General features: G+C 40.6%; 1 protein-coding gene across 3 annotated transcripts in view; it reads right to left on the bottom strand.

Annotated features, from left to right (window-relative positions):
• Positions 1-1,082: 1,082 nt before the first annotated feature.
• The window catches only part of DOP1B (DOP1 leucine zipper like protein B), a 93,952-nt gene continuing 70,932 nt past the window's right edge, over positions 1,083-24,102 (bottom strand). For all 3 annotated transcript variants that reach the window (XM_050928994.1, XM_050929004.1, XM_050929012.1), the window contains 10 exons: positions 18,648-18,730; positions 16,431-16,540; positions 15,315-15,461; positions 14,818-14,879; positions 13,213-13,341; positions 12,516-12,652; positions 12,110-12,165; positions 11,548-11,712; positions 9,720-9,849; positions 1,083-6,000 (listed from right to left, as the gene is read on the bottom strand). In XM_050928994.1, the coding sequence (XP_050784951.1) occupies positions 5,743-6,000; positions 9,720-9,849; positions 11,548-11,712; positions 12,110-12,165; positions 12,516-12,652; positions 13,213-13,341; positions 14,818-14,879; positions 15,315-15,461; positions 16,431-16,540; positions 18,648-18,730 (1,277 nt within the window). In that variant the 3' untranslated portion in view covers positions 1,083-5,742. The remainder of the gene's footprint in view (positions 6,001-9,719; positions 9,850-11,547; positions 11,713-12,109; positions 12,166-12,515; positions 12,653-13,212; positions 13,342-14,817; positions 14,880-15,314; positions 15,462-16,430; positions 16,541-18,647; positions 18,731-24,102) is intronic.

Below are 24,102 nucleotides of genomic sequence, written 5' to 3'. Positions count from 1 at the left end.
TGACTTCTTTGAGGGGAAAAAGAGTATAAGAATGAAGCAAAGTAAATTACTGTGGTTGGGATTCCTTAATTGATGCTTGAAGAAGCAACGTTGCTAGACAAAGTAGCCAAAACTCTGCTCCATGGGCTTAAGTAAGACTGTGAACCAGAGGGGTTTTAAGGCAACTAAGGCCTTGCCTCGAGGGAATCTGAGCCAGACCAGAGGGCTGAGAAGAACAGACCAGGAGGGAAGAAGTTGTCTATAAAACTGGTAACCACCTTCTCTGTTTGCCAAGCAGGAACTGCGTGAGGCTAGCACAGGGCCTGTTTGTGAAAGAGACTCGTAAGAGGAATGTATAGCTCTTAATGTTTAACATAGGAGTTATGTGCTTAATATAACCCTTTACCACTTGTGTAATTCCTTCTCAAACTGCTGTGTATTGAAGATAATTACTATGGACCTTTTTCACTGGTATGACAGTAATCTGCTCCACCGGGAGCCAGTAAGATCCATTTCAGGGGGAGTAGTGCCCTGTTGTCAACACTAATATGCTGATATTATCCACTTAAATAACATTCTTCATTAGTGTCAATCAATTCTCTCAAACATCTTACTACAGTCACCGTCCAATTCATCATTTCCAACTGGGTATGCAGTAGTATTTCTTAATGTGTATAGCACCTAGCGCTCAGCAGAATTTTTCAAATATTATGCAGCACAACTGAAGCCTAGCAACTTCTAGAGTGGATGACTGAAATTAACTGTTTCATAGAACTGCAGAGGTGTGCTAGGAAGGCAGAGAAAGAAAGGATACAAGTTTTAGTACAGTGACTTTCAGTTCTGAGCAATAGCAGAATCATTTGTACTTAGTTTTAAAATCCAAAGCTACAATAGACAATGTGGGGCATAGAGCGTTTGGTGCTTACATCATACAGCAGCTGCTTAAGATAGACTGTCTTCCTCCCTGTTTATAAAAAAAAAAATAGGATATAGAGCTGTGTATCAGAGCTTGCTAAGTTGAAATGAAATTCTGAAGAGACTTTTGAGAGTCAAAGAAAATGATCTGTGTGGACAGTCTGTCAGAAATGAGTTGTAAGACAAAGTTCCATTTGAAGAGGTATTTCAAAATAACATTTATTATTGTGAAAAGAATTACATTAAAAAGATAACATTGAATACACTTAAGACCTTTATTTCATGTACCATGTTTCAACTTCTGCTGTTCTTTGGCAGTAATCTGTCGTAAATACTGTCCCCTTTTTCTTCTGGAAAATTGAGCTTTAAGCCTACGTGATTTTTGAAGTTGCAGTTTCTATAAAAACAAGTGAACTAGTGTTTCAGCTTTACCTCATTCTTTTGCAAAGAAATCCTCATGACCGGACACACACTAAGCAAAAGTATTCTTTTTACTATTCCTAACATCAGGCTCTCTTAGCGCTTGTCTACATAAGTTATATACTGCATTATCTATACCAATATGGCTAACATGGTATAATCTCCTTAGTATGGCTGCATTAATCAGTATAATCTACACAGCATCAGAACACCACAGCATGGCAATACACACTAGGGGATGTGATTTCTAAAGTATACCAACATTTTGTGTACTGACTTGTATAGACCCTGTTGGCGTGCACTAAAAGTTCTTTAAGTTCACGTTAACATAGTACAACAGTGCATTAGGGAACTTAGTGTGCACCAGCAGAGTCTACACAGTCCAGTTAGCATGCAACAGATTAGTGCACTCAAGTCACACACCTAGTGCATATTGCCACACCACGTAGGCAAGCCCTTAGAGTCCTTTAAACTGATACAACTATTCCCATACAGAAAGAGGAATAAGTTATGCTGGTATAAAAGTGTTTATACTAATATCTGCATCCACACTAGTGTGATTGTACTGCTATAACTATTTTAGTAAAAAAAACCCCACCACCCATAACCAAAATAGCACATTAGTAGACCAGTGAGACAGTCTGTATCCCTATGTTCACCCCTTTTTAAAAACTGCGCTTTTGTACAGTGTCTTGGAAGGCATCATTTGAAAACTCAATGTGCTGATCATTATTATCCTGGTAAAATGTGTGGCAGCATTGTATGTAAAGTTATAAGATTCCTCTGTATAACAGTACTGAGACATATTCCATGTTTAGAAAAGCAGGCACCAACAGCTTCCTCAGAGACAAAAGGCAAACTGTCTCTGCTTCAGCCAGGTGTCAGTGAAGTCAAATGGACTATCACCTGGTTTAGCAGCCATTCTTTGGAAGGAAAAAGGGTGCGAGTAAAAAAATTTACATCTTGGCAACAAAACAGCTGGAGGTTTCCATCTCCACAGACTTGCTACCTCCAGAACCCTAGCTGGAGATGATTTTCAAAGAAAGAGGGAAACAGAGGCCCCAAATATCTCTCCCTTCCTGTCTACTCACAGAATCAACAGCACCTGAAGGACAAGGATATTAACATTGAACTGGGGGGAAGATCCTGGCTGAAAGGATTTCATTCATATGACTGCTAAAGCATGTGGTGAGAAAAACCTTTGCTGGTATTTACTTAGCTTGCTAAGTTAGGTATTAGTTTGCATTTATTTCTTCGTAACCAATTTTGACTTTTATGCCTCATTACTTGTAATCTCTTAAAATACCTTTCTGTAGTTAAACTTGTTTTGTTTTATCTAAACCAGCGTGTTTGAATTGAAGTGTTTGGGGAAACTCCATTTGTTATAACAAGATTTGCACATATTTTCTATTAATGAAATGGACTTTATATGAGCTTGTATCATCCAGGAGAGTGCTGGGCAGTACAAGGCGCACATTTGAGGGAAAGTCTGAGATTGGAAGTTTACTGGTGTTGTCCGCAGCATAATTCATGGGTGGCTGACTATAGCACTCGTACTGTATAGCTGGGAGTGATTTACATGTTGGAGGCTGTGTGGGCAGACCAGGAGTGGTGGCTTTCACAGCAAAGCAGTGTAAAAGGTACCCTGGGTTGAAGGGGACATAGTAGTTCATCAGTCCAGGTTGTACCCTGGGTAAATGTCACAACCAGGCCTTAGACACTTAATAGAAACATGTTTTTCTTAAGTCAGCTGACTCTGTAGTGCTATTAATCGTTCTACAACTATGGGTCAGTGGCCCCCAGACACTTCTCTAGAGGACCTTAAGGAACATGACAACAAGCAGAATGCCATAGGTCAGTTGCGGGGATTTAGAGCTAAGTGATACGCAAGGTGACCTTGTCTTTACAAAGTGGTCTGCAAAAATCAAGTACAAGAGAGAACCTGTGGTGTAGTGGTTAATGCTATTTGGCTGCTATGTGGGGAAACCTGTTTGAAAGTGACACATCTGATACTTGTGACACCTGAAGCTTGGGAAGTCAAAGGTGATACTCCCTCTCTCATGGGATGTAGAAATGAGAGCAACAGAGAGGAAAAACACAGGGAGCCTGGTCTAGCACATAAATAATGCTGGTCCCGTAAGTGCAAAGAAAGCTGTTCAGGCAGCTGTTTAGATCTAGAACTGAACTGAGGAGCTGGAATGAAAGATCTGGTGGTGAACCATCCCAAATAGCCCTCTTGACATAAGCACTTCATCTGGGTTAGGCAGGAGGAGAATCACTCACTGAAAACAAAGGGTGCCTCTCGTCACAAAAAATTTAGTTTACAAATAAAACCATCAAAATACCCTGAGTCTAGTCTTATTGGCTGATTATGCTGAATGAAAACATCTTAGAAGTAACATATACTTAACTTTAATGTTCTGCTCCAGTTTGATAGCGATTTATGATTAAGAGATACATCATCTTTTTACCCGTGATTAGGCCAACAGCTTTCACAGATCTAATTTGTCAATAAGTTACATTCAGAACCTCTGATAATACATTCATAATGAGTAAACAATACTACACTTAATTGTACCAAAGTTTACAAATTATTAAAAGTTCAACATAGGACTATGAGTAAATAACTATTCCTTAGTCAATGGTATAGCACAACAGTAAATGATGTTGTGTATGTTTCACCATTTATTTTGTATCAAAAACAGATGAAAAACCTAAGTTTATCTGGAGGCCAACAAGAATTGCAGAGCAATCTCCTGTGTTTCTGTATAAATCTTGAAGGAAAAAAAATAAATCTGTCTGCACTGTCTAGTACCTTTACTATTTACTGAGACTTTTTTTAAATAGAAAAGCGCAATAGTAGGTTTGAAATCAAAAGTCTTGGCATGTCTAGCTTGGCACTGAGGTTTCCAATTAAACACTAGTAGCAGTGGCCAACTGCTCAACAATATTGCACAAAAACATGTCTTTAGAGAAGAAGGTACTAAAACAAAACAAGTAAAGCTCTTCTCCCTGACAAACATGAAAAATGCCCCAAAATAATTCAACCTACATAATTTATCTTATCTGTTGATCTTAATGATTTTATACTTCATTGGATTAACAGGCAGTTTGAAAATTCAGGAATGTTTGCTTTCTCAATTAAAAAGCAAAACAAAAAAACCCTCTTGTAATCCTCCTTCTGCAGATAACTGCCAGGATGCTCACCATGAGGCCATGATCAAACACATGGCATCTTATGCAGTTCAGACATTTAGCCTTACTGTGTGGAGAGAGAATAATCCAGTCAATCCCTTTCCTCTAAATCTATCAGAACTGCTTTGCCACCAGAATTCAGAGGCTGCTCCTGAACCTTTCAGTCACAGCCCCATGAACTGTCTCCTCCTATCTTTTGTGCCACCTAAAGCAGCAAAGACATTTACCTGTATAAAGAGTCTTTAAAAACTGTAAAAGGTTTTGCTTTTGATCACCTATGAAAGTGAAGTCTCTATGAAGGACAGAACACACATGCATTTCAAGATCTGTATGTTTCTTATATACAATAGTTTACATTTTTACAGGACTACCTTACTTAAATTGCCATTCAAAAGCTATAAGGTGATTTTAGTCTCTGAAAGAACAATTTCTGAACAAAGTTTTTATTTTAGAAGAAGTGACCAGTTTTGAATTTTGGGAATTTAATTCAGCGATTTATAAATAACAATAAATGTTACTGAATAGGTCTGTCTTCTAAATTAAATAATCACTGATCTTGCAGAATATATTACTATAATACAGATTTGAGATTACAAATGCAGTACATCTGCACATTACTTACATCATCTTAAAGCTGATAAAATACACCTGTTGGTAATTTAGTTTACTTTTGTCAAAGTTCAGTAGCTAAATATGTTTGGGCAATTGTTAAAGAGAGCACTATAAGTGGAATTTAAACAGCCTCTGGAAAGTATCTATATATGCAAGATGACTACACGGACATGTAATTTTTGAAAAGTTATATTAGTTTTTTTACTTTTAGAAGAAAGGTTCTCCAAGTCAGATTAAAATATTAGTTCACTAATTAAATAGTAAATTTGTTGCCTTCCTTAATTAGTCAAGATATTTCTACTATAATTACAAAAAGTTTTCTTGAATCCCGTTTGTGTTTCCATTGTGAAGACTATAATTTATCACTGGTACTAAATGTTACCTTTCTCTTCCACAGAAGCTGAGCAAAAATCCTCACAGCTCAACACAAAGCAAGAAACAAGATTCTGGGAGGTGTACTTTATACCAGTACAAAAAAAAAGAGATGAACTGACGTTTCAAAACTCTGAGTATATGGCAGAAAAAACAAACAAACAAAAAACCCAGTAACAAATCTGACAATGAGATTGTAGCTTTGTTTCACTATTTATACCAACGTAAATGAATTGTCCTGCAATTGCCTTAACTTTCCAGATTTTCCAAAAAGTCACATTCAACACTTTCTTCTAGTTGTTTCAAGATCTTTGTGCTGTTGCCAAGAGAACATTCCACTGACAGAGATGCTGAACTCTGTGCATTCTGGGACCTGTTACCTTGTGCTTTGAACGCACAGCTCAGGGTCCTGAAGAAGGGCATTAACTGTGTGATGCTGGATATAGAACGAAGGTTCAGAAGAGGATATTCACATTTCTCTGAAGTTCTCTCATTAGTGTTTGTTTCCTGCAAACAAGCATACAAACCAGAAGATTCACTGAGTATTATGCAGAAAGCTAGTCTATTCTTCTATGACATTACTTGGTTGAAATCTGCACTAGATACTATTTGATGTCAATGTGAGATCTGCAGCCTGCTATACCAGGCATTTCTGGCAACACAAGATGATTTGTACAGCTGTTACCTTCAAATGAAGTTTTACTTTAAAAAGTGCATTTCTAACAATGGTATTATGTAGTTCTATATTCTCTCCCCCTGCAACAAGTAATCCCTGTTGGTCACCTGCTTAGGCACTGTCAGTGAGTGCTGTTCTGCAGACATATTAGCAATAGGTCTTAAAAAAAAAAAAAAGGACCTAAAGGACTGGGTAGTAGCTTTAAACCAGGGGTTGGCAACCTTTCAGAAGTGCTGTGCCGAGTCTTCATTTATTCACTCTAATTTAAGGTTTCGCGTGCCGGTAATACATTTGAACTTTTTTAGAAGATCTCCTTCTATAAGTCTATATTACATAACTAAACTATTGTATGTAAAATAAACAAGGTTTCCAAAATGTTTAAGAAGCATCATTTAAAATTAAATTAAAAAGTGCTGATCTTACACTGCCAGCCTGCTCAGCTCGCTGCCAGCCTGGGGTTCTGTTCAGCTAGGCCGGCAGCGGGCTGAGCAGGGCCTGTGGCCAGGACCCCAGACCTGGGTGGGTTCAGGGGTCAGGGCAGAGGGCTGGGGTGTAGGGCAGAGGGCTGGGTGTGTGTGTGTGGGGGGTCAAGGGTCAGGGCAGAAGGCTGACTGTGTGGGGGGGTGCAGGGTAGAGGGATGGGTATGTGAGGGGGTGCAAGGGTCAGGGCAGAGGACTAGGGGGCATGGGGGCTGCAGGACATAAAGCTGAGTGTGTGTGGGGTCAGGGCTGGTGGCTGTAGGAGGTGCAGGGCAGAAGGCTGGGTGTGGGGGGGTTTGGGAGCTGCAGGGCAGAGGGCTAGGGGGTTCGGGAGCTGCAGGGCAGAATGCTGAGTGTGGGGGGGTCAGGGCAGAGAGCTGGAGGGTGTGGGGGGATACAGGGCACAAGGCTGAGTGTGGGGGGGGGTCAGGGCAAAGGGCTACAGTGCTCAGCTCGTGTGGGTGCTCCCAGCCCCCTGCCCTGAGCAGCTCATGGCAGGGGGCTGGAAGGGATGTGCCCTGTTCCACCCCCTTCCCCAAGGCTCCGTCCCTACCTCTCTCTGCCTCTATGGAGCTGCCTGCACGCTGATGCTCTTCCCCCTCCCCCTTGCTAGGGCCATCAACTGATTAGCGCAGGAAAGCACCACCCTGGGGGAAGAAGCGGGGCAGGGGGAAGCTTGGTTGTCGCAGAACCAAGCTTCTGCCTCCTGCCCCTGCAGGGGAGATAGGTGGGCAGGGGCACTGGGTTGGGCTGGGAGCCGGAACTGTGGCAGGTGGCTGCGTGCCGCTCAAAATCGGCTCGCGTGCCATGTTTGGCACGCATGCCACAGGTTGCTGACCCCTGCTTTTCACCTTTCCTTTGGGAAGGTGTTGCATACATACTGGAAGGCAGGCATGGAGTAGTATGGGAGAATGTGACAAGTGGGTAATGGAGGTTAGCATAATTAACAGTGTGTGTGAGATCCCCAGCCACAATAAGGTTCTGTGTATGCAATAAGATTCTGTAGTCCAATTCTACCATTTATTCCTCACAACTCTGCTGTCTTCAAGGGGGTTCCACAGGTATAAATTAGGGCAGAATCTGATTTAGCACTTCAAAACTTGAATACCAGCTCCTTCGATGCACATGTGGAAAGAAAATCTAATTCATTCACTGAGCTACACTGGCTCTGCCGTAGTAGCAGAATTAGTAAAAATGTTGGGACGCTAAGGCAAGCACATATTCCTCTGCCTAAACACAGGCAGCAGATCTGAAGTTAGAAGATGCACTTCTAAAAAGTCACTTTTCTGATGAGAGCCACACATTAACTTTTCTCTTGTGAGCAACAGAGTTCTTTGAGAGCACACATGCAATTTTACAATCAGACTTCCTAGCCACAATCTGCTTTGTCTTCCTTTATAACCCTCCCTATTTTGCAAGACTATGTTGAAGTATCTAACGTGATACATTAGTTTAAAATACATGTATGACACCTGTGTATTCGAGGCTACATTCTAATCTCATTTAAGATGGCTTTTTTTAATATATTATATATTTTAAAGATTTCCTGTATTAAAAGAATTCCATTTTTTCTTGTTATCAATTCACAGTGCAAGATATACATGGAGATCCTGTCCTCCAATATGCAACCAGAAGACCTAAATAGCTGCAATATCTATTATGTCCAGTAGTTTAGCAAGTTGGTACTTTCCCCTGGAATTCATTCCATACTCCAGAATTTCAGCTTCTATGAAAATATTAGCCCTTATGCTTGCAAAGCTAGATTAGCTTGCAAATGAGAACTGAATGCAAAGTGATGGCAGTGTATGTCTCCAGAATCCCACAATCAGAAACAATAGCCCTGAGAATCATGAACTCCTCCATTCATCTTGATGGAATTTTTGATGCTGAAGCCTAAAAATTTAAAATACCAATATTCTTAACTACTTCATTTTTGATCAAAGCATGTAAGATCATAATATTGCTAGTAAATGTTAATCTTTTATTATTCCTTTGAATATTAAACTCATGATTCTTTGGCCAAACATCCCAGAAACATTTCTGTGTTTGCCAAAGAGCTGTCTAAACTCTAATGCTAAAGAGTGCTTTGTTTTAGACTAATGAATGTCTAATCGATAGTAGCACTGTATTTAATTATCCACTCTGCTTTTTATCCTGATCTTGCTAACTTAGTACAGATGCCCAGGAAGGACTTCTAATAATTAACAAAGGATGCTTATAAATGTGCACTGTACTTAAGATATTAGTAATAGATAAACTGGACAAGGAACATTTGTTATAACAGATGTATTCTACAATCAGTGTAACAACAAACCACTGAGTAGTGTATTGATTAAATGTCTAAATTATTAAGAGCTAATTATGGTCACAAATGGTCTCAGTAGTAATCAATTAGTTATAGATGTAATTTACTTATTAGGCAAGTTCAGAATATTCAAAATAAAACATGAGAAAGGATATTTCAGCAGGGCTAGCCCTAAGAAAGAAAATCCTTCAAAATTTTTCTTTGATCTAAACCAATATGCAAGGGATGAATTTGGGACTGAGTAAGAAGTGAAATGAGATGCCAAACTTCTCCAATCACAGACTGATATGTATGTTTTCATTTCTGTATAGTGTTGTATTAATTATTGATTGATTGTCTTAAATAAACTTCAACTGAGCTGGTTATTTGACATCAAATCTTAATAAATCTGAACATGTAACACTATGAAAACGTGTCCAATCTTCTGCAATTAGTTTCTCATTTTGGGGTCACTGAGTGGAGGGAGTTTGAGATAATTGGGTGATTTTTTCCAGGCTGACCCTTGTCCGAAGATATTACCTGGATAATTGGTAGATGGGTCTATAGTGAATCACCTGAAATAAATGGCTATCTGGACTCTTCCATGCAAATGTAATATAATAGGAATATTGTCAAGATAGATCAATTTTAAAGCCAAAGCGCCTTTTAATATGGAGACTGAAAACTACTGCCCCGCTGACTTTTCTAAATGAATAAAAATGGTTCTTTAAAGTTATCAGATTTAATGTTAATAGAAAATATGTATCTAATAAGTGTTCTCTTTACCCCATATTTCAGCTTTAACGAGTCCATGATTCTAATGATATGTGGTTTACATTCCTGGTGATTTTCCATTAGATGAGAGGTCATGGTACAAGTCTCTGTGTCCACTTCTGGAACAAAGGCCCATCTGTACCTGAAACAAATGTATTGTACAGGTCAGAAATCATTCATGAGAGTCCCTTTCCTAGAAATAAATAAAAAATGCTGACAATTACAACACTAAGCTTTCTTATTCTACTACTGTTTTAATAGCTGTACTGACCATCCTTCCCCATGCTCTGTTACAAGAGCTGTATTTTGTGGTCAGTCTTGTTTAAATATTGAAAGGATGGACGATGTCCCATATAGATATAAGTGATAATGAAACAGACCCTTCCTCTCTCCCAACAATTCTCTCAGTGTTGGAAACAGCAAAATCTTCTCAAAGTCTGATATCTAAATATTTGTCAGATGTGAAGCAGGTTATGCCCATATGTGACGTTGTCTGATTAAAATAGAATTATACAAACCACTGTTATATAATTGCAATGAATCTTGTACAAAGTGTAACATATGGCCAGAAAGGGTTAAGCAGCTTGCAGGCTAACCAACCAACCCAGAGCCAACCTGCAGAGACATGTTAGAAATGGTAATTAAGGCCATTCAATGCTAGATAGGCTAGAACTCACTCTGAAATGCAAACCTATGTTGTTAGAAGTGATACTAACTTACTTATAGATGCTAGCCATGTAAACAGACAGTTCCTGTCTCTCGCTATAGCTATTGATTCAGATATCAAAAGGGAATATTAACATTTAGATGAATCTTGGGTGAAATAATGTCATTGTCTATATGTCTCTCTGAAGTTTGTGATAGACTGCTTAATAATAAATTGTCTTATGTTAATCTATGTAGATAATTACCGGCAATGCTTAGGAAATATACCTATTTCAAAGTTGTCCTGATTGCCCATTGTTTACCCAGGACTGTATGGTCAAGTGGATGCTAGAACACTGTATAAAAGACCCTTGGGTCCTGATCTTGTCTCTCAGTTCTGCTTGAGGTTTCATGCAGGGGAAGCCTAAGCCGTAAGGATTGAGATCCCAGTCCTAAAATGAAACACTCAGAATAGGATATTGGACATTGGACTATAACCTATGAACAAAATTCTAAGAACTCATTGCAAGTACAAAGCTCACCATCGCCGCTATGAACCTGAACCTAAGGAACTGAACTCATGTCTGTATGAATATTGATCTTTTAACTATATACTTTCTCTCTTCTTTTTAAATAAATTTTAGTTTAGTTAACAACAACTGGCTGTAAGCATATGTTTGGGTCAGATCTGGAATATTCATTAACCTGGGAGGTAATGTATCCAATCCTTTGGGATTGGAAGAACTTTTTTATATGATGAATAAGATTTTCATTAATCTTCATTATATTTGACTTGGGTACTTGGATGGAGGCCTGCAGCTGGGTTACTCTAAGGGAACTGTGGTGTTGGCTTCTGGGCAACCAGTGAGGTAATAAAGAAGCTGTTTTGTGCTGGCTTGGTAAATCTAAGTATTGGAATATCCACCAGCTCTGGGGATTGCCTGCCCCATTCTTTGCACTTCACCCTAACTGAGTCACCGCAGCTGGCTTCCCTGGGAATCTGGTCACACCATACCTATGTAAAAACTCGTGGATGAGGAAAAGATTGATGAGACACCAGTTTTATTAACTATGGAGGAGAAAATAAGAGTCAGAGTACATTTACATATTTTTAAACGGTGCACAAATAGTATGTTACCTACAGTACTATATGCCATATAGCTATTAATTAAAAAAAAGTAACTAGAGGACTCACATTTGAAATAACTGTATCTTGTCAGGTGGAAAAGAAAGCGCTGTGTCCAGGAACTTACAAGCTGATAAATACAAGGACAGCTCGTTCTGTTGTATGTCTGAAAGTAAGGGGCCACTGCCATCAGCTGAAGCTGAAGTTTTCTGTCGGCTTACTTTGCTGTTGCTCCTGCATGATTAACCAGGTAGGAAAGCACTATTAAAAAAAATCCCACTAAATATTTCCCATCTGCTAAAGGATTACAGTCACCTGTAAGGGTTCATTTGTACTATACATTTTATCTTCAGACATTTATTAAAAAAAAACCTACATGGTAAAATAGTCAAAAACTATAGTCATCACCCATTTTTTCCTGTAAGTAGCCCATTTCTAAAACACAAATGCCACATCAACTGCCTAATGACAACATTTACTGTATGGCAATGCCAGACTTTGATATGCAACCTTGCTTGCAAGCTGCAAATGCTATTGTGATTTTCAGAACTTCCAGCCAGAAAGCAACCACAATTCCTTGGACATATTTTGTTAATGTGTTTCTGTTTTATGTGAGATAAACAATTCTTACTTTGATGGTTCATCCTCCTCAGCTAAGTCTTCTTCCAGCTGTATAAATGTCTGAATCTTAAAAAAAGAAAGCCATATTTTTCTTTTCGAAAGTTGTAAACTGTTGAAGTGTATACACAACTCAATCATGGAAAAGACTGCTTCATAAGAGATTAGGACGCGCAGGACAAGTTTTATTTTAACTTTGTCACTTATAATACCGTCAACCTATCAAAAGAGTTAGTTCTTTGAACAAAATAATCTATAAATGGAAATTAAAATATATTTTCAAACCACAACAGTCCCTCCAATTGGAAACTAAGATGTAAAATCAAAATCCAGTTGCAAAGATGGACTGTGTTTGGAAGGAAGAGAAAGGTGGGTATGGAAAGCAAATGTAATAATGAATATAAGGCATTATTGCTCACCAATTCAGTCACCATGATTGGCCACAGTGAGGTTAGATGCTGAGGAGAAATTCTTAGCAACAGAACTCTGAAAAAGAGAAACATCTGGGCAGCAACGATAGAAGTCTGTCCCACACGGAGGTTCTCTGTCAGTCGCTCTGAAACACATTTTCAAAAAAGTTATAGTTTTCCATGTACATAAAGCTAGTTTTGGTAAATTACAAATGCAGGAAAAAAATTTAGTTTGCTTTGATTATGTCGCTTGATTTGGCCGTTCTTTTCACTCCATCAAAAGAAATTGTCAATTTTTCCAAAAATTCTCTCAAAACATGATAATAATTTGGAGCTAGATTAATAATTTGGAGCTAGATTAATTTTTATTTGAGTTTTTTCTTATCAAAAACTAATTGTATTAGAGATCAGAGATTTTAAATGTTTTTTTTCCCCCCTGATCCTAGCAAAAATTCAGAGGTGGTAGGGAAATAGGTAATACAACAAAAATATATAAATTATAAGACGACTGTATCTATGTACAGGGCCAGCGCAACCCATTAGGTGACCTAGGTGGTCGCCTAGGGCACTAACATTTGGGGGGCGGTGGCAGCCCCTGTCGTTGGCGGTATTTTGAGGGCGGGACCTTCCGCCACCTAGGGCGCCAAAAAAACTGGCAGCACTCCTGTCTATGTAAACAAGGCACATTTTAAAATTATACTCTTACCTTGTATTAATGGAAGGTAAAGGTGATACTGATCTATTTCTCCACTAAAGACAGCAAAAGCCTGACGCTTTAACAACATTGCTTTTTGCTCAAAACTTGGAAACATTTTTAAAGAACTGCTTTGCATATCTACAAAAAAAGACCATAATGAGTATGTACACAATTTAAGGTACATCTTTACCTCAAAACACAAGTTATTTCTAGGGCTATCAAACAATTTAAAAAATGAATCATGATTAATTGCGAGATCAAACAAATTGTGATTAATCTCAGTTTTAATCGCACTGTTAAACAATATTAGAATACCATTTATTGAAATATTTTAGGGGTTTTCTATGTTTTCAAACATAGGGTTAAGGCTAGGGGCTCTGGGCGTCAGCCCCCCTGAGAGTGTGAGGTTTCAGCCCCTCAGGGTACAGGGCGGGGCTGCAGAGTTTCAGCCACTCTTGGGGCTCCAACACCCCTCCTCCCCCGCCGGCTGCCCGGGAAGCTGCGGACTGAGGCTGCTTCAGCCTCCTTCCCTCCTGGCCGCTAATGCTTCCTGCACTGCGCGCAGGTATGCGATTAACACATTAAAAATACATTAATTTTGCTGTCAATTAATTGCAGCGGGCGGGGGACAATTGGCACAGTCTAGGTCTGCATGTATGGATGGGGAATTCCAGTTGTAAGAGAAGCTCTTCAACTCCGAGGAGATTGCCCGGCAATTCCAACTCCCACCTCCACCTCATGTGCCCATCTCTCATCTCCTCTGTTTATGCATTCTGGATTTCTCAGAATGAGCTGTGACACTGACATACCAGCCACAGATTTAAAAATAATGAGTCCAAAATATAATAAGTGTTTTTTTAAAAAGAGCTTTATATATCTTACATTTTTTAAAAAAATACATTTTAAAATGGCTTAAGGGGTATATGGAGGACAGAGACTAAAGTATCCACCCCTCAATTCTCAGGTGTGTTTTAGGGGTCTTCTCTTGTCCTCCCTCAGGCCTTGAGAGTGGGAGACTGCCTTTTGAAGGGAGCCTCCATCTTCCCATACTTTGGTCAAGCCTGGAGAATGAGGTTTTAGAGTGTGAGGGGTCAAAAGAATGCCAAAGCCTACTAACATACGGCTTTTATGATGATGCTCCCCTCTGCATGGAGCACTTTGCTATCCTACAGACAGACTCATACAAACATATGATAACAGGAATTTCTAATCTGAGCTATATGCATGAGATGCTACAATAGGGGTTTAAACTCCTCAGCAAGATAAGCATCAGTAAGTGAAATGTAAAACTGGCAATAATTCTGATGAATTCTGTTTGCGGAAATCCAAGTTTATTACAAATTTATCACCATTTCTGAAAAGAGAACATTTAGAATGTCTTCCTGAACACGGCTACTACTCTCTACCCTTTTAAGCATGTTAACAGAGAAGGATTTCCATGAGCAAATTATTTAACTATAGCTAATCAAGGTTAGTAACATTATGAGCTGTGAAAATGCACAGTTAACATATTACCTCCTTAATTTAATGTAAGACAAAATATATGTTTGAGAGCTCACCAGAATATGAATTCCAAATTATTGTAGTAATAAATTATCAGCAAAGAATACTTACTCATAAAATCTTTAAACATAGTTTTCTCATGTGTTAGAAAATGATCTATAATGGACCTCCAACTGAAAAAAATATACAAAGAATTAAAATAAACAATTTGTCAGTGTAGACATACCATCGTACAAAAGAGACCCTGGGATAACATTTCATACAAAAGCAGCACATTTTACCATTTCATTTTTGATTTGTGTTTGAAACGCCAGACATGGTTATTTTATGCTCTTTAATCCGATTATGTGAGGATCCCAAAGTTAATGTGGAGAATATGCATTTACATGATGTGAAGAGACGTTATTCTGCCTCTACACACTGCTGAAAAACCTAAACCTTTTATAAAACAATTTGCTAGGACTAGTAATTTGGCACTTATTTCAATGCTAATATATTCTGTAGGGAAATCCAAGATGAGGCCTTTATTTTCAGCAATAGTAGGCTTCCCCTTAATATCTCTGGAAATTTCCAGCAGAATTACAGATTACCACAATTTCATTTCTTACTGAATGCATGAAGTGTCCATCTGGAAGAAAGCTGGGTCCACAAATAACTCCAGAACTTCTTTTTTCCAGGCTCGTTTAGTGTAGGCATATCCACTTAGGGAGCTGAGCAACCGAGCACCAGCACGGAAGCTAGGGGCATTGTAGGCACTGCAAATAAACCTCAAATATTAATATTCAGGACAGACGCCCACCAAATGAATGCCTTCCCCCCCAGAACTCCAAGCCTAGTCCTGACAGTAATAATTTACTCCAAATTCTGTTTGCTAGATATAGAAGAGGTTTTTTCCCCTAGCACTGAGGAAATGAATGTCTCTTCAACTATACCGATGAATCAGAATGAACCATTACAGGGCAAAATGCTATCTCAGCTCCTTTCAGATGGCCCTGCCATCTTCTGCAAAATTTAAGATTACTGAAGTTTCTAGTCCTTATTCAAAATTGAAGGACTGAGTTTACAGACTCGAACAATGGCATTAGGACCCCATTACTGCCCTGGTCACAACAGAGTCACTGTGACAGTTATGCAGGGCACCTACAGATTCCACTCAGAAAAAGGGTTTGCTATTATTAGCAATTAGAAAACATCCAATCATTAGGAAAATGCACACCTAAACAAAACGGAAGGTGCGTGCCATCCTGCTATTGGCTTATGGCCAACAACTCAACTACAGGAGGGATTCCTGCATGGGCAAGGACATAGATCCACCAAGACTACCCACACCAAGACTACCCACTGAGTAGCCTTGCAAAAATTGTTATGAAAGTTTACCTGATCGCCTGTGTTTTGTGACAATCATGATTAAATTGTGTTATATTTTATGCCAAAAAAGTTAACTTTATTTATTCAGAGTCCTAAACATGCTAAAAAGGGCACACACCTTATTCATATACCGCAGACACCCTTCACATATGGTAAAGATACATCCTTAATTTAAGGCAACCCACAACAAATCCCCTTTCACCCCAAACAAGTCCCCACCCATTATAGTTTCCCTTATGCCCCCATCTTGGAAATGCATGAGAAATAAAGTTGAACCTTACAACATGCCTTGAAGATCAGATTAACATCTAGCACTATTTAAAGAAAATATAAGTATGCACCGCAAGGGCTATTACCTGTGATTGCGTAGATAAGGAAATACGTAATACATCAGGCGTGAAATTAATGGCACAGCTTTCTCTTTTTCATCACTACGGTAAACCATGTCCAAGAGAGAAGCAAGAACCTTCAGAAAACCAAAATCCCACACGTGACCAAATGCACCCCTGTATTCACACCCTACACTCCATTATAATAACTTTGTATAAAATATGCCTTGTGAGGTATCATTTGAAAACTAATAACTAGATGGTCAGTAACATCGTGGTGAAATGAATGTACTAACATTATATATAAAGTTATGAATGTAAGCTGAAATCATGACTGAAGTGTGTTTACCAGACAAGTCTGGGGAGTGGGCAAATCTGTTTCTCAAAGACACAGGACAAGCTGACACCTCTAGACAGGTGTAACCAAAGCTCATGGGCCAGGAAGGGGGTAGGAACAAACAGATTTGCATCTTAGCAAACAGCACAGCTCTTTCGCCCCCAGACTCTTGGTCTCTGTCCACACAACCTGAAGGAATGTTTTCTGGGAACTCCTCTCAGGAAAATGTATTTCAAAGGGTGACTGGGCTACAAAAGTGAGGAGGCAAAATCACCCCAAGTTCTCTCACAATCCATCTCTTTCTTTCACCTAAGATGACAAAAGAAACAGCCTTTAGACTTTGGTCAGCAATGTTATTGGGAGCATGTGGTAAGAATTTTATCTTGAACCAAGTCTAGTCTGCTAAGTTTTAACACTAGGAAGTGTTTCATCTTTATTTCTGTTTAACTATTTCTGACTTTAATGTTTTATACTTGTACTCACTTAAAAGCTCTCTTTGTAGGTAAATAAATTGTTTTAGTCTTTAATTAAAACTAATCCAGGGTTGTTCATTGTGCAAGTAACTCCATTTAGGGTAGAAGAGTACTGTATATTAATTCCCTTCAAGGGGTAATGGACCTAATATATATGCACTACCAGAAGTGGGCTCTGCAGAACACAATTTTTTGTGGAAAACCCAGGACTGGGAGTGTGGTGGGGTCACCTTGCAAGTGGTAACCAAGGCTTGTGGAAGCCAGAGTGTGACTGATGCGTGGCTGACAGGCTACAGCTAGACAGATACTCCGGGTGTTGTTTGCATACTGCAAGGCTGTTTGTGAGCAGCCCAGGTGGGAGCTACAGCAGCAAAAGCATTGTGAGGCACCCAAGTTTGCGGGGAAGGAGTGACAGGCCCTCACTGGTCTGGACTCCATCCTGGAATGTCCTATCATATTAAGCTGGAATAGACACTTTTGGAGAGGGAGGAATGTTAATCTTCAGAAAAAGTCAAAAAGGAAAACGGTCTCACCTTCACTATCAAACACCAGAATAAACCCAACACCCTTAGTTTAGCAGTATCAATTGTTAACCACTATATAGAGAAGAAGACAAGCATCTATCTTGCTAGCTCATATGCCTGACTCCCATAATAATTTACAAAGTAATGCTAAGGGACAGTTGTCTTATAGGCCCAGGACTCCCAGCATCCTTCCCAGTTCTGTTAAGGGAACTAAAAGGTAAATTTAACTTTGAGCGTATTAAATGTACATAAGGTATGCTCTAAAAGCAATGGAAATGTATCTATTTTTACAGCTACAGAAGGCACTTTTAACTGCATATGTGCTAGCAAATGCAGCAAATATGCTTCGTTTCAGTGCTTGAATAATAGGCTATGAAATTACAACCAAGACCACGAGAAAAGAATAAGTGGGTAAATAAACATAACTGGAGGAAATGAATTCAGTACTAAGCATGAAACTTTGCATACGTTATAGTGAAGAATAATGGTAAATTACTCATAAGTGAACTCTGTATTGAGCAAAGGCCAGAACATATAGGGGACATGAATCACCTTTCTTGTGTACACGAAATGTTACCTTACGGTCAAATTTGTAGTTATGATTGGATAATGTATATATGTAACCAACTGCAAAGGGCAAGGTGAAAGTAATTGATTAGAAAGTGGACATAGGAAACTAAACTCTATAAATACACAAAAACAGCTAGGGTATAAAAATCCCACCGAACTGCAACAAAATGGGACCAAATCGGCAAAGCTGTCCCCAGGAAGGGTAAAGTATCAATCTTTGCTTGTGTTCTGTGTAGTCCTGATTAATTTGATTTGAGGTCTTGTTGATCAGTGATACAAATTGAATCCCTCTTACAATTTTGTCCCACTTAAAGAGATGTGTAGGAACTTTATATCTTACTTCTGCAAGAAGAGAGAGAGCTTGAACACTGTATATTGAGGGAGCAGAGGCCGACACCATTGAAGATGGTACTAGTGAAGCATCTGAAAAAGACAAAATGTTTAATTTGCATTTTGAAGCAGAACTTATTGTGGAAAACTTATAAGTTCAGGATTTGTTTGGTTCCCATCTGAGTTATACCTTGCATACTGAGTTGCAGTGAGCTATTGCTGGGAACCCTGCCAGCTCTCATAAGAACATAAGAACGGCCATACTGGGTCAGACCAAAGGTCCATCCAGCCCAGTATCCTGTCTGCCAACGGTGGCCAATGCCAGGTGCCCCAGAAGGAGCAAACCTAACAGGTATTGATCAAATGATCTCTCTCCTGCCATCCATCTCCACCCTCCCACAAACAGAGGCTAGGGACACCATTCCTTACCCATCCTGGCTAATAGCCATTAATGGACTTAACCTCCATAAATTTATCTAGTTCTCCCAATATGCATGCCCACCCTTGATCTTACAGGGATTATACATTATTAGAGGGCGTAATTCCTTCACCTGCTCACTTTCCTGGTTTTTCTCGCATGAACAGAGAGCAACAATACCCTTAGTCCAAAGGTGCAAACAATTCAATGTTTACTGGGGTGAACTTCCAGCAAGCACGATTCCAGTTTCCTTTCTCAGTGTCCCCCTTCCCAGCTCTGACACCACAGAGCCTTGCCTGTGTCCCTGTTCCCATTTCCCCCACCAGCCAGTGCTGCCTCCTGTTATTGGTGGAGCGGCCAGTACCATCGGCCAGAGACAAGCACTGGTGAGTAGCACACCAATGGGGTCAGAGTCTACACACTGCAGCTGGTACTTGGAACTGGCAAGTGATGTGCTGACTGTGTCGCGATATCCCTTCGTAGTACTTGGTCTGAGAGGATTGGGAATTTGGGATTGGTGTAAATCACCAGATCTTTGGGAAGGACACATTGAGGCCTAGGTGGAGAAGAGCTGATGGGAGTCTAGAGCTGAGACCAGAGGTTCTTAAACTAGGGGCTCCCCCCCGGAGGAGGGGGCCAGGAATGTATTCTGGGGCCTGGGGTGCGTGAGAGAAGTTTTACGGGAAAAAAAATACTGCACATTTTACCACAGCAACGAATAACTAGCAAAGCTGATTCCCCCAAACATATCAGGTCCTCGGATATCAATGTGTATTTGATGTTAGATGGTGGTGTGCCTTTTGACGGATTTCTGTTAAGTTTTGCATAGCATCATACAAAGTTGTTGCCATCTGTGCATTAACCGATGCAGTGTGTACATTTAATTGTAGATGTCGACCACAAGTGCAGTTTTGCTTTTACTCTTATGAGAATGGATCATTGGCTCTGTTTGAACCAATGCCTTACTGTTTTAAATATTTAGTCAGAGTTTCAGGTTTTGGTTTTTAAATTGGTATATGTACTTGTGTGGTGGAAGAGGAAGCATAAACTACTACGGACACAAAGAAGGGGGCCATGATCAAATAAGTTTGAGAACCAATGGTCTAGACAGATCCTCTGGTCTGAGTGTGGCAGTTTTCTTACAGTGCGGTACTGTCAGTATAGAGCAGGGGTGGGCAAACTTTTTGGCCTGAGGGCCACATCGGGTTTCGGAAATTGTATGGAGGGCCGGTTGTGTGTGTGTGCGGGGGGGGGGGGGGGGGCGAGGGGGGTGTGCGCCTCTCCAAACAGCCAAGCATGGCCCACCCCCTGCCCCCATCTCCTCTCTCCACTGCTTCTCATCCTGACAGCCCTCCCCTCAACTCCGGAACTCCTGCCCCATCCATTCCCCCGTTCCCCGATGGCCCCCCCAAGACCCCTGCCCCATCCACCACCCCTGCTCCCTGTCCCCTGACTGCCCCCAGAACCACTACCCCGACTGCCCCTCGCCACCCCATCCAATCCCTCCTCTCATTCCTGACTGCTCCCCCCGAACCCCTGCCCCAATCCCCCTTCTCCCTGACTGCCCCATGGGACCCCTGCACCCATTCAACCCCCCTGTTCCCAGCACTTTGACTGCCCTGAGCCCTGTCCACACCTCCCACCCTGTGACCACCACCCCGAACTCCCCTGCTGTCTACCCAACCCCTCCTGCTCCCTGCCAGCTTATCGCGCTGCCTGGAGTACCAGTGGCTGGTGGTGCTACAGCTGTGCTGCCCGGCTGGAGCCAGCCATGCCATTGCAACCATGCAGCACAGAGCACCGAGTCAGGCCTGGGCTCTGCAGCTGCATTGCCCGGCTGCCCAGAGCATTTGCGCCGGCAGAGCAGCATGCTGAGCCTGCAGTGGAGGGGGGCCCAGGAGCTGGACAGGAGGGTCCTGTGGGCCGTAGTTAGCCCACGTCTGGTATAGAGGATGAAAAATCCCTTCTGTCTCTGGGTGGTGCAAGGATCAGTCCTGCACCTTTCATAGACTGTTTTAGAGCATTGGTAGTTCCTAGTACTATCAATACTGGCCCCTGGTCCTTGTGAGCTCCAGATGCACCCACACCAGGGAAAAAAGTCTCATTTAATACTGAGGGGAAAGGAGAAGCAGACTTCTTTTTAAAAAGGGACTTATGAGGCAATTTATCTCTGTTTTTATGGGATTGTTCACCGTTACCTTTGTTTAATTGAATCTTTGCACTTGTATGGGATTTTATTACACACACACACACACACACACACACACACACACACACACCTAAAGTAAAGTGTGTGTAAAGAGCAGATGCTTAGCAGTTGTGGAAAGGCTTTGAAAGATGGCCAGCTGGGTTGGAAATACTGGGCTTGGAATGTGGCTTAAATGGAATGCGGCTGAAAAGATAAGAGGAAAGTCTGAAGAAAAAGCCCCAATTATCAAGGATGGTTCTAAGCAAAATTAGCAGAGAAAAGGATTCAAAAAGTAGTGGCTATAGTCACGTAGGTTCAGTTTATTCAAGTATAAAAGAGTGGTCTCTTCAGAGTGTTTGTTGCTAGTGCCTGTGTAGTAGTAGGATTTTACATTTGTATTTTGTATAATTCAGAATGAAGGATAAACAACAATATAGCATGCATTAAATGTACTGGTGTATGATTTGACCATATCCTGCCAGCCACTCTTTCTGAAAGCAGAAAGGAATGGCCTAATGGGCCATTAGTAAAGATACATCAGCCAAAATCTGTGTCTGAAGCTGATTTTAAGGCAGTGACAGACCTTTAGGGTCACCACTTTATTGTAGCTTTAGCATTTTAAAATAAGTGAAAGAATGCAATGATTGTTTTCTCCTGCATTGAAATTTGATGTTTTGGTTCAAATGCTATGTGTAAATTAATCTTGTTTTGTGTGTGAATGAGGAATGTGTGTGTTAGAAGATAAGCATGAAAGCCATCACTGGATCATATGGTCTAGGGAGAAATCGAGGACAGACATATTGGTGCCAGAAGATTGCAACACACCCCTATTGAAATGTCAGAGGAGGACAGATTGACAATGCTAAAGATGAGACAGGCATCTATCAATGGGGAATCTGTTGTAATCTGATCAATATGTATAACTGCATGTTAGTGTATAGATGTGATAATTGCTTAGGCATTCAGGCCCATTTGGAACAGTAATACAAATATAATTTGACCTTTGGATTTAATAAATGAATTTATGGTTAAATTGCTGTTGTGGTGGTTATTTATGTATTAATACAGTATACAACTCCACCGCTTGCTGGAGGATTTTGATCTAGAGGGCACCAGTGCCAGAGAGGCGCTACACAGAGGTTCAAGGCAGTGAGGTGGGGAGCGGGAAGCCCAGAATCATATTCGGGCCCCATGACAGTTTCATTACATGCAACTGCCTGGTAAAAGGGAGAAAGGAATGGTGGATGTCACATTTTGAAGGACCCTATGATTCCCCAAGATAAGTACATACCAGCTCTCCTGGGAAGACCCAGGAACAGGCTGACAAGACCTGAAGCCTGGAATCATGGGCATACTGGGTGCCCTGAACAATAGGGAACAAGGGGGCATGAACCCCTGAACTAGCTAACTAAATTAACTAACAGCTAAGTAGCTAAAGATAAAACTGTTTACACACTATTTACAAAGTTCAAGTGGGAGTGCCAGAAAGGGTACTGACACAGAACATAGTCTGGAACAGCCCAAGAAGAGGAGAAAGGAACTGGAGAGGCGGTCACTGTGTGACATCCTTTATACCCTTGGTTCAGAGTATGAGGAGGGGTAGGGTACAGGCACAGACCAATGAACACTGCTGTAGTAAGATAAGGCCCTAAAACAAACCCTTGGTATCAGAGGCCTGAACTAAAGTAATGGTCAAGACTTTGTTAACATAAAGCAAAGTTAAGCTGTGAGCCTGAGGCAGGCCCTGCTCACAGAAGTTGGCAAGAAAGCAGCTGCTAATTGCATGCATACACATATCTAAAAGGTATCAAGTACTAATAGGATGAACATGTGCCAGGATGGCACCAGAACGTTGTAGCACAAACACATTCCACAGAGATAATGAGGAACAGGCTGGCCCATCCTAAAGACAGGGTCAAATATGATTGATAGAGTTGTTTGTTCAAATCAACATGTAACAGGAGACAGGCAGCACCCCAATACACAGAGGGGTTGTACCTCAATACATCAGGAGTGATATGTAACTTGTTTGTACCTGTGTATAAGAATGCATCCCTGAGTGGATGTCTTTGTCCAGGCTAGGGGGCAGTGGAGAATCCCGCCACTGACTGAGCTGGTCCATTGTCAGGGGGCACACATTTGTAGTTTGTCCTGTAGAGTCTGCGGGAAACTATTACTGTGCTTCATTTGACAATAAACGTGGCTGGGTGCCTTTGTACATTATCAGAGTCGGTGGTCATTGGGGGGTTCTCTTGGGGTCTGCTGTGTCAGCTATCTGCGCAGAGCCCAGGCAGCACACAGAGGGAACGCATTCAAGCAGCCAATTTATCAACATTGGATAGAGCAGAGCACCACGCTGGTGATGTCTGACAACAACTGCTATGGAAGAGTTTTCCAGCCTCAAGTGCATGTGCAGCCACAGTGCGTACCCATAGGGACCAGCATTTGAAGAAGAATGTAGAATTTCCTCAATTTCTAAGGTTTAGCTTTCATTTAAGAAAAAACTAAAACTGTATAATTTTTTAAAAAGGAATTTGCCAGAAATATTACAGTAATACCCTATTAACCTCTACTCCAAGTAGTTTAAAAACTTGGAATTATAATACATCTCTCACTAAGCAGCAATTCAATATATGTAACTAAAACATGAAAGAAACACTAAAAGTTGAACTTCTCAAACCTGGGTGCCTACTGTTTGGCTTCTAAATCCACAATAAAAAGTGTTTCAATTTTCAAAAGGTGCCAAGCACCCAAAGCTTATACTGACTCTTAAATATCCAAATCTGAAAATGCTGGCCTTAGTATTTATAGAGCATTTTACTTCTCTAACTCTCCCCCAGGTGCTGCATGAACGAATCA

This window comes from Gopherus flavomarginatus, chromosome 1, assembly GCF_025201925.1.
Source record: "Gopherus flavomarginatus isolate rGopFla2 chromosome 1, rGopFla2.mat.asm, whole genome shotgun sequence".
Classification (NCBI taxonomy): Eukaryota; Metazoa; Chordata; order Testudines; family Testudinidae; genus Gopherus; species Gopherus flavomarginatus.
The sequence above is the reverse complement of the archived record's forward strand: the minus strand, read 5'-3'. Positions and strand labels throughout refer to the sequence as shown.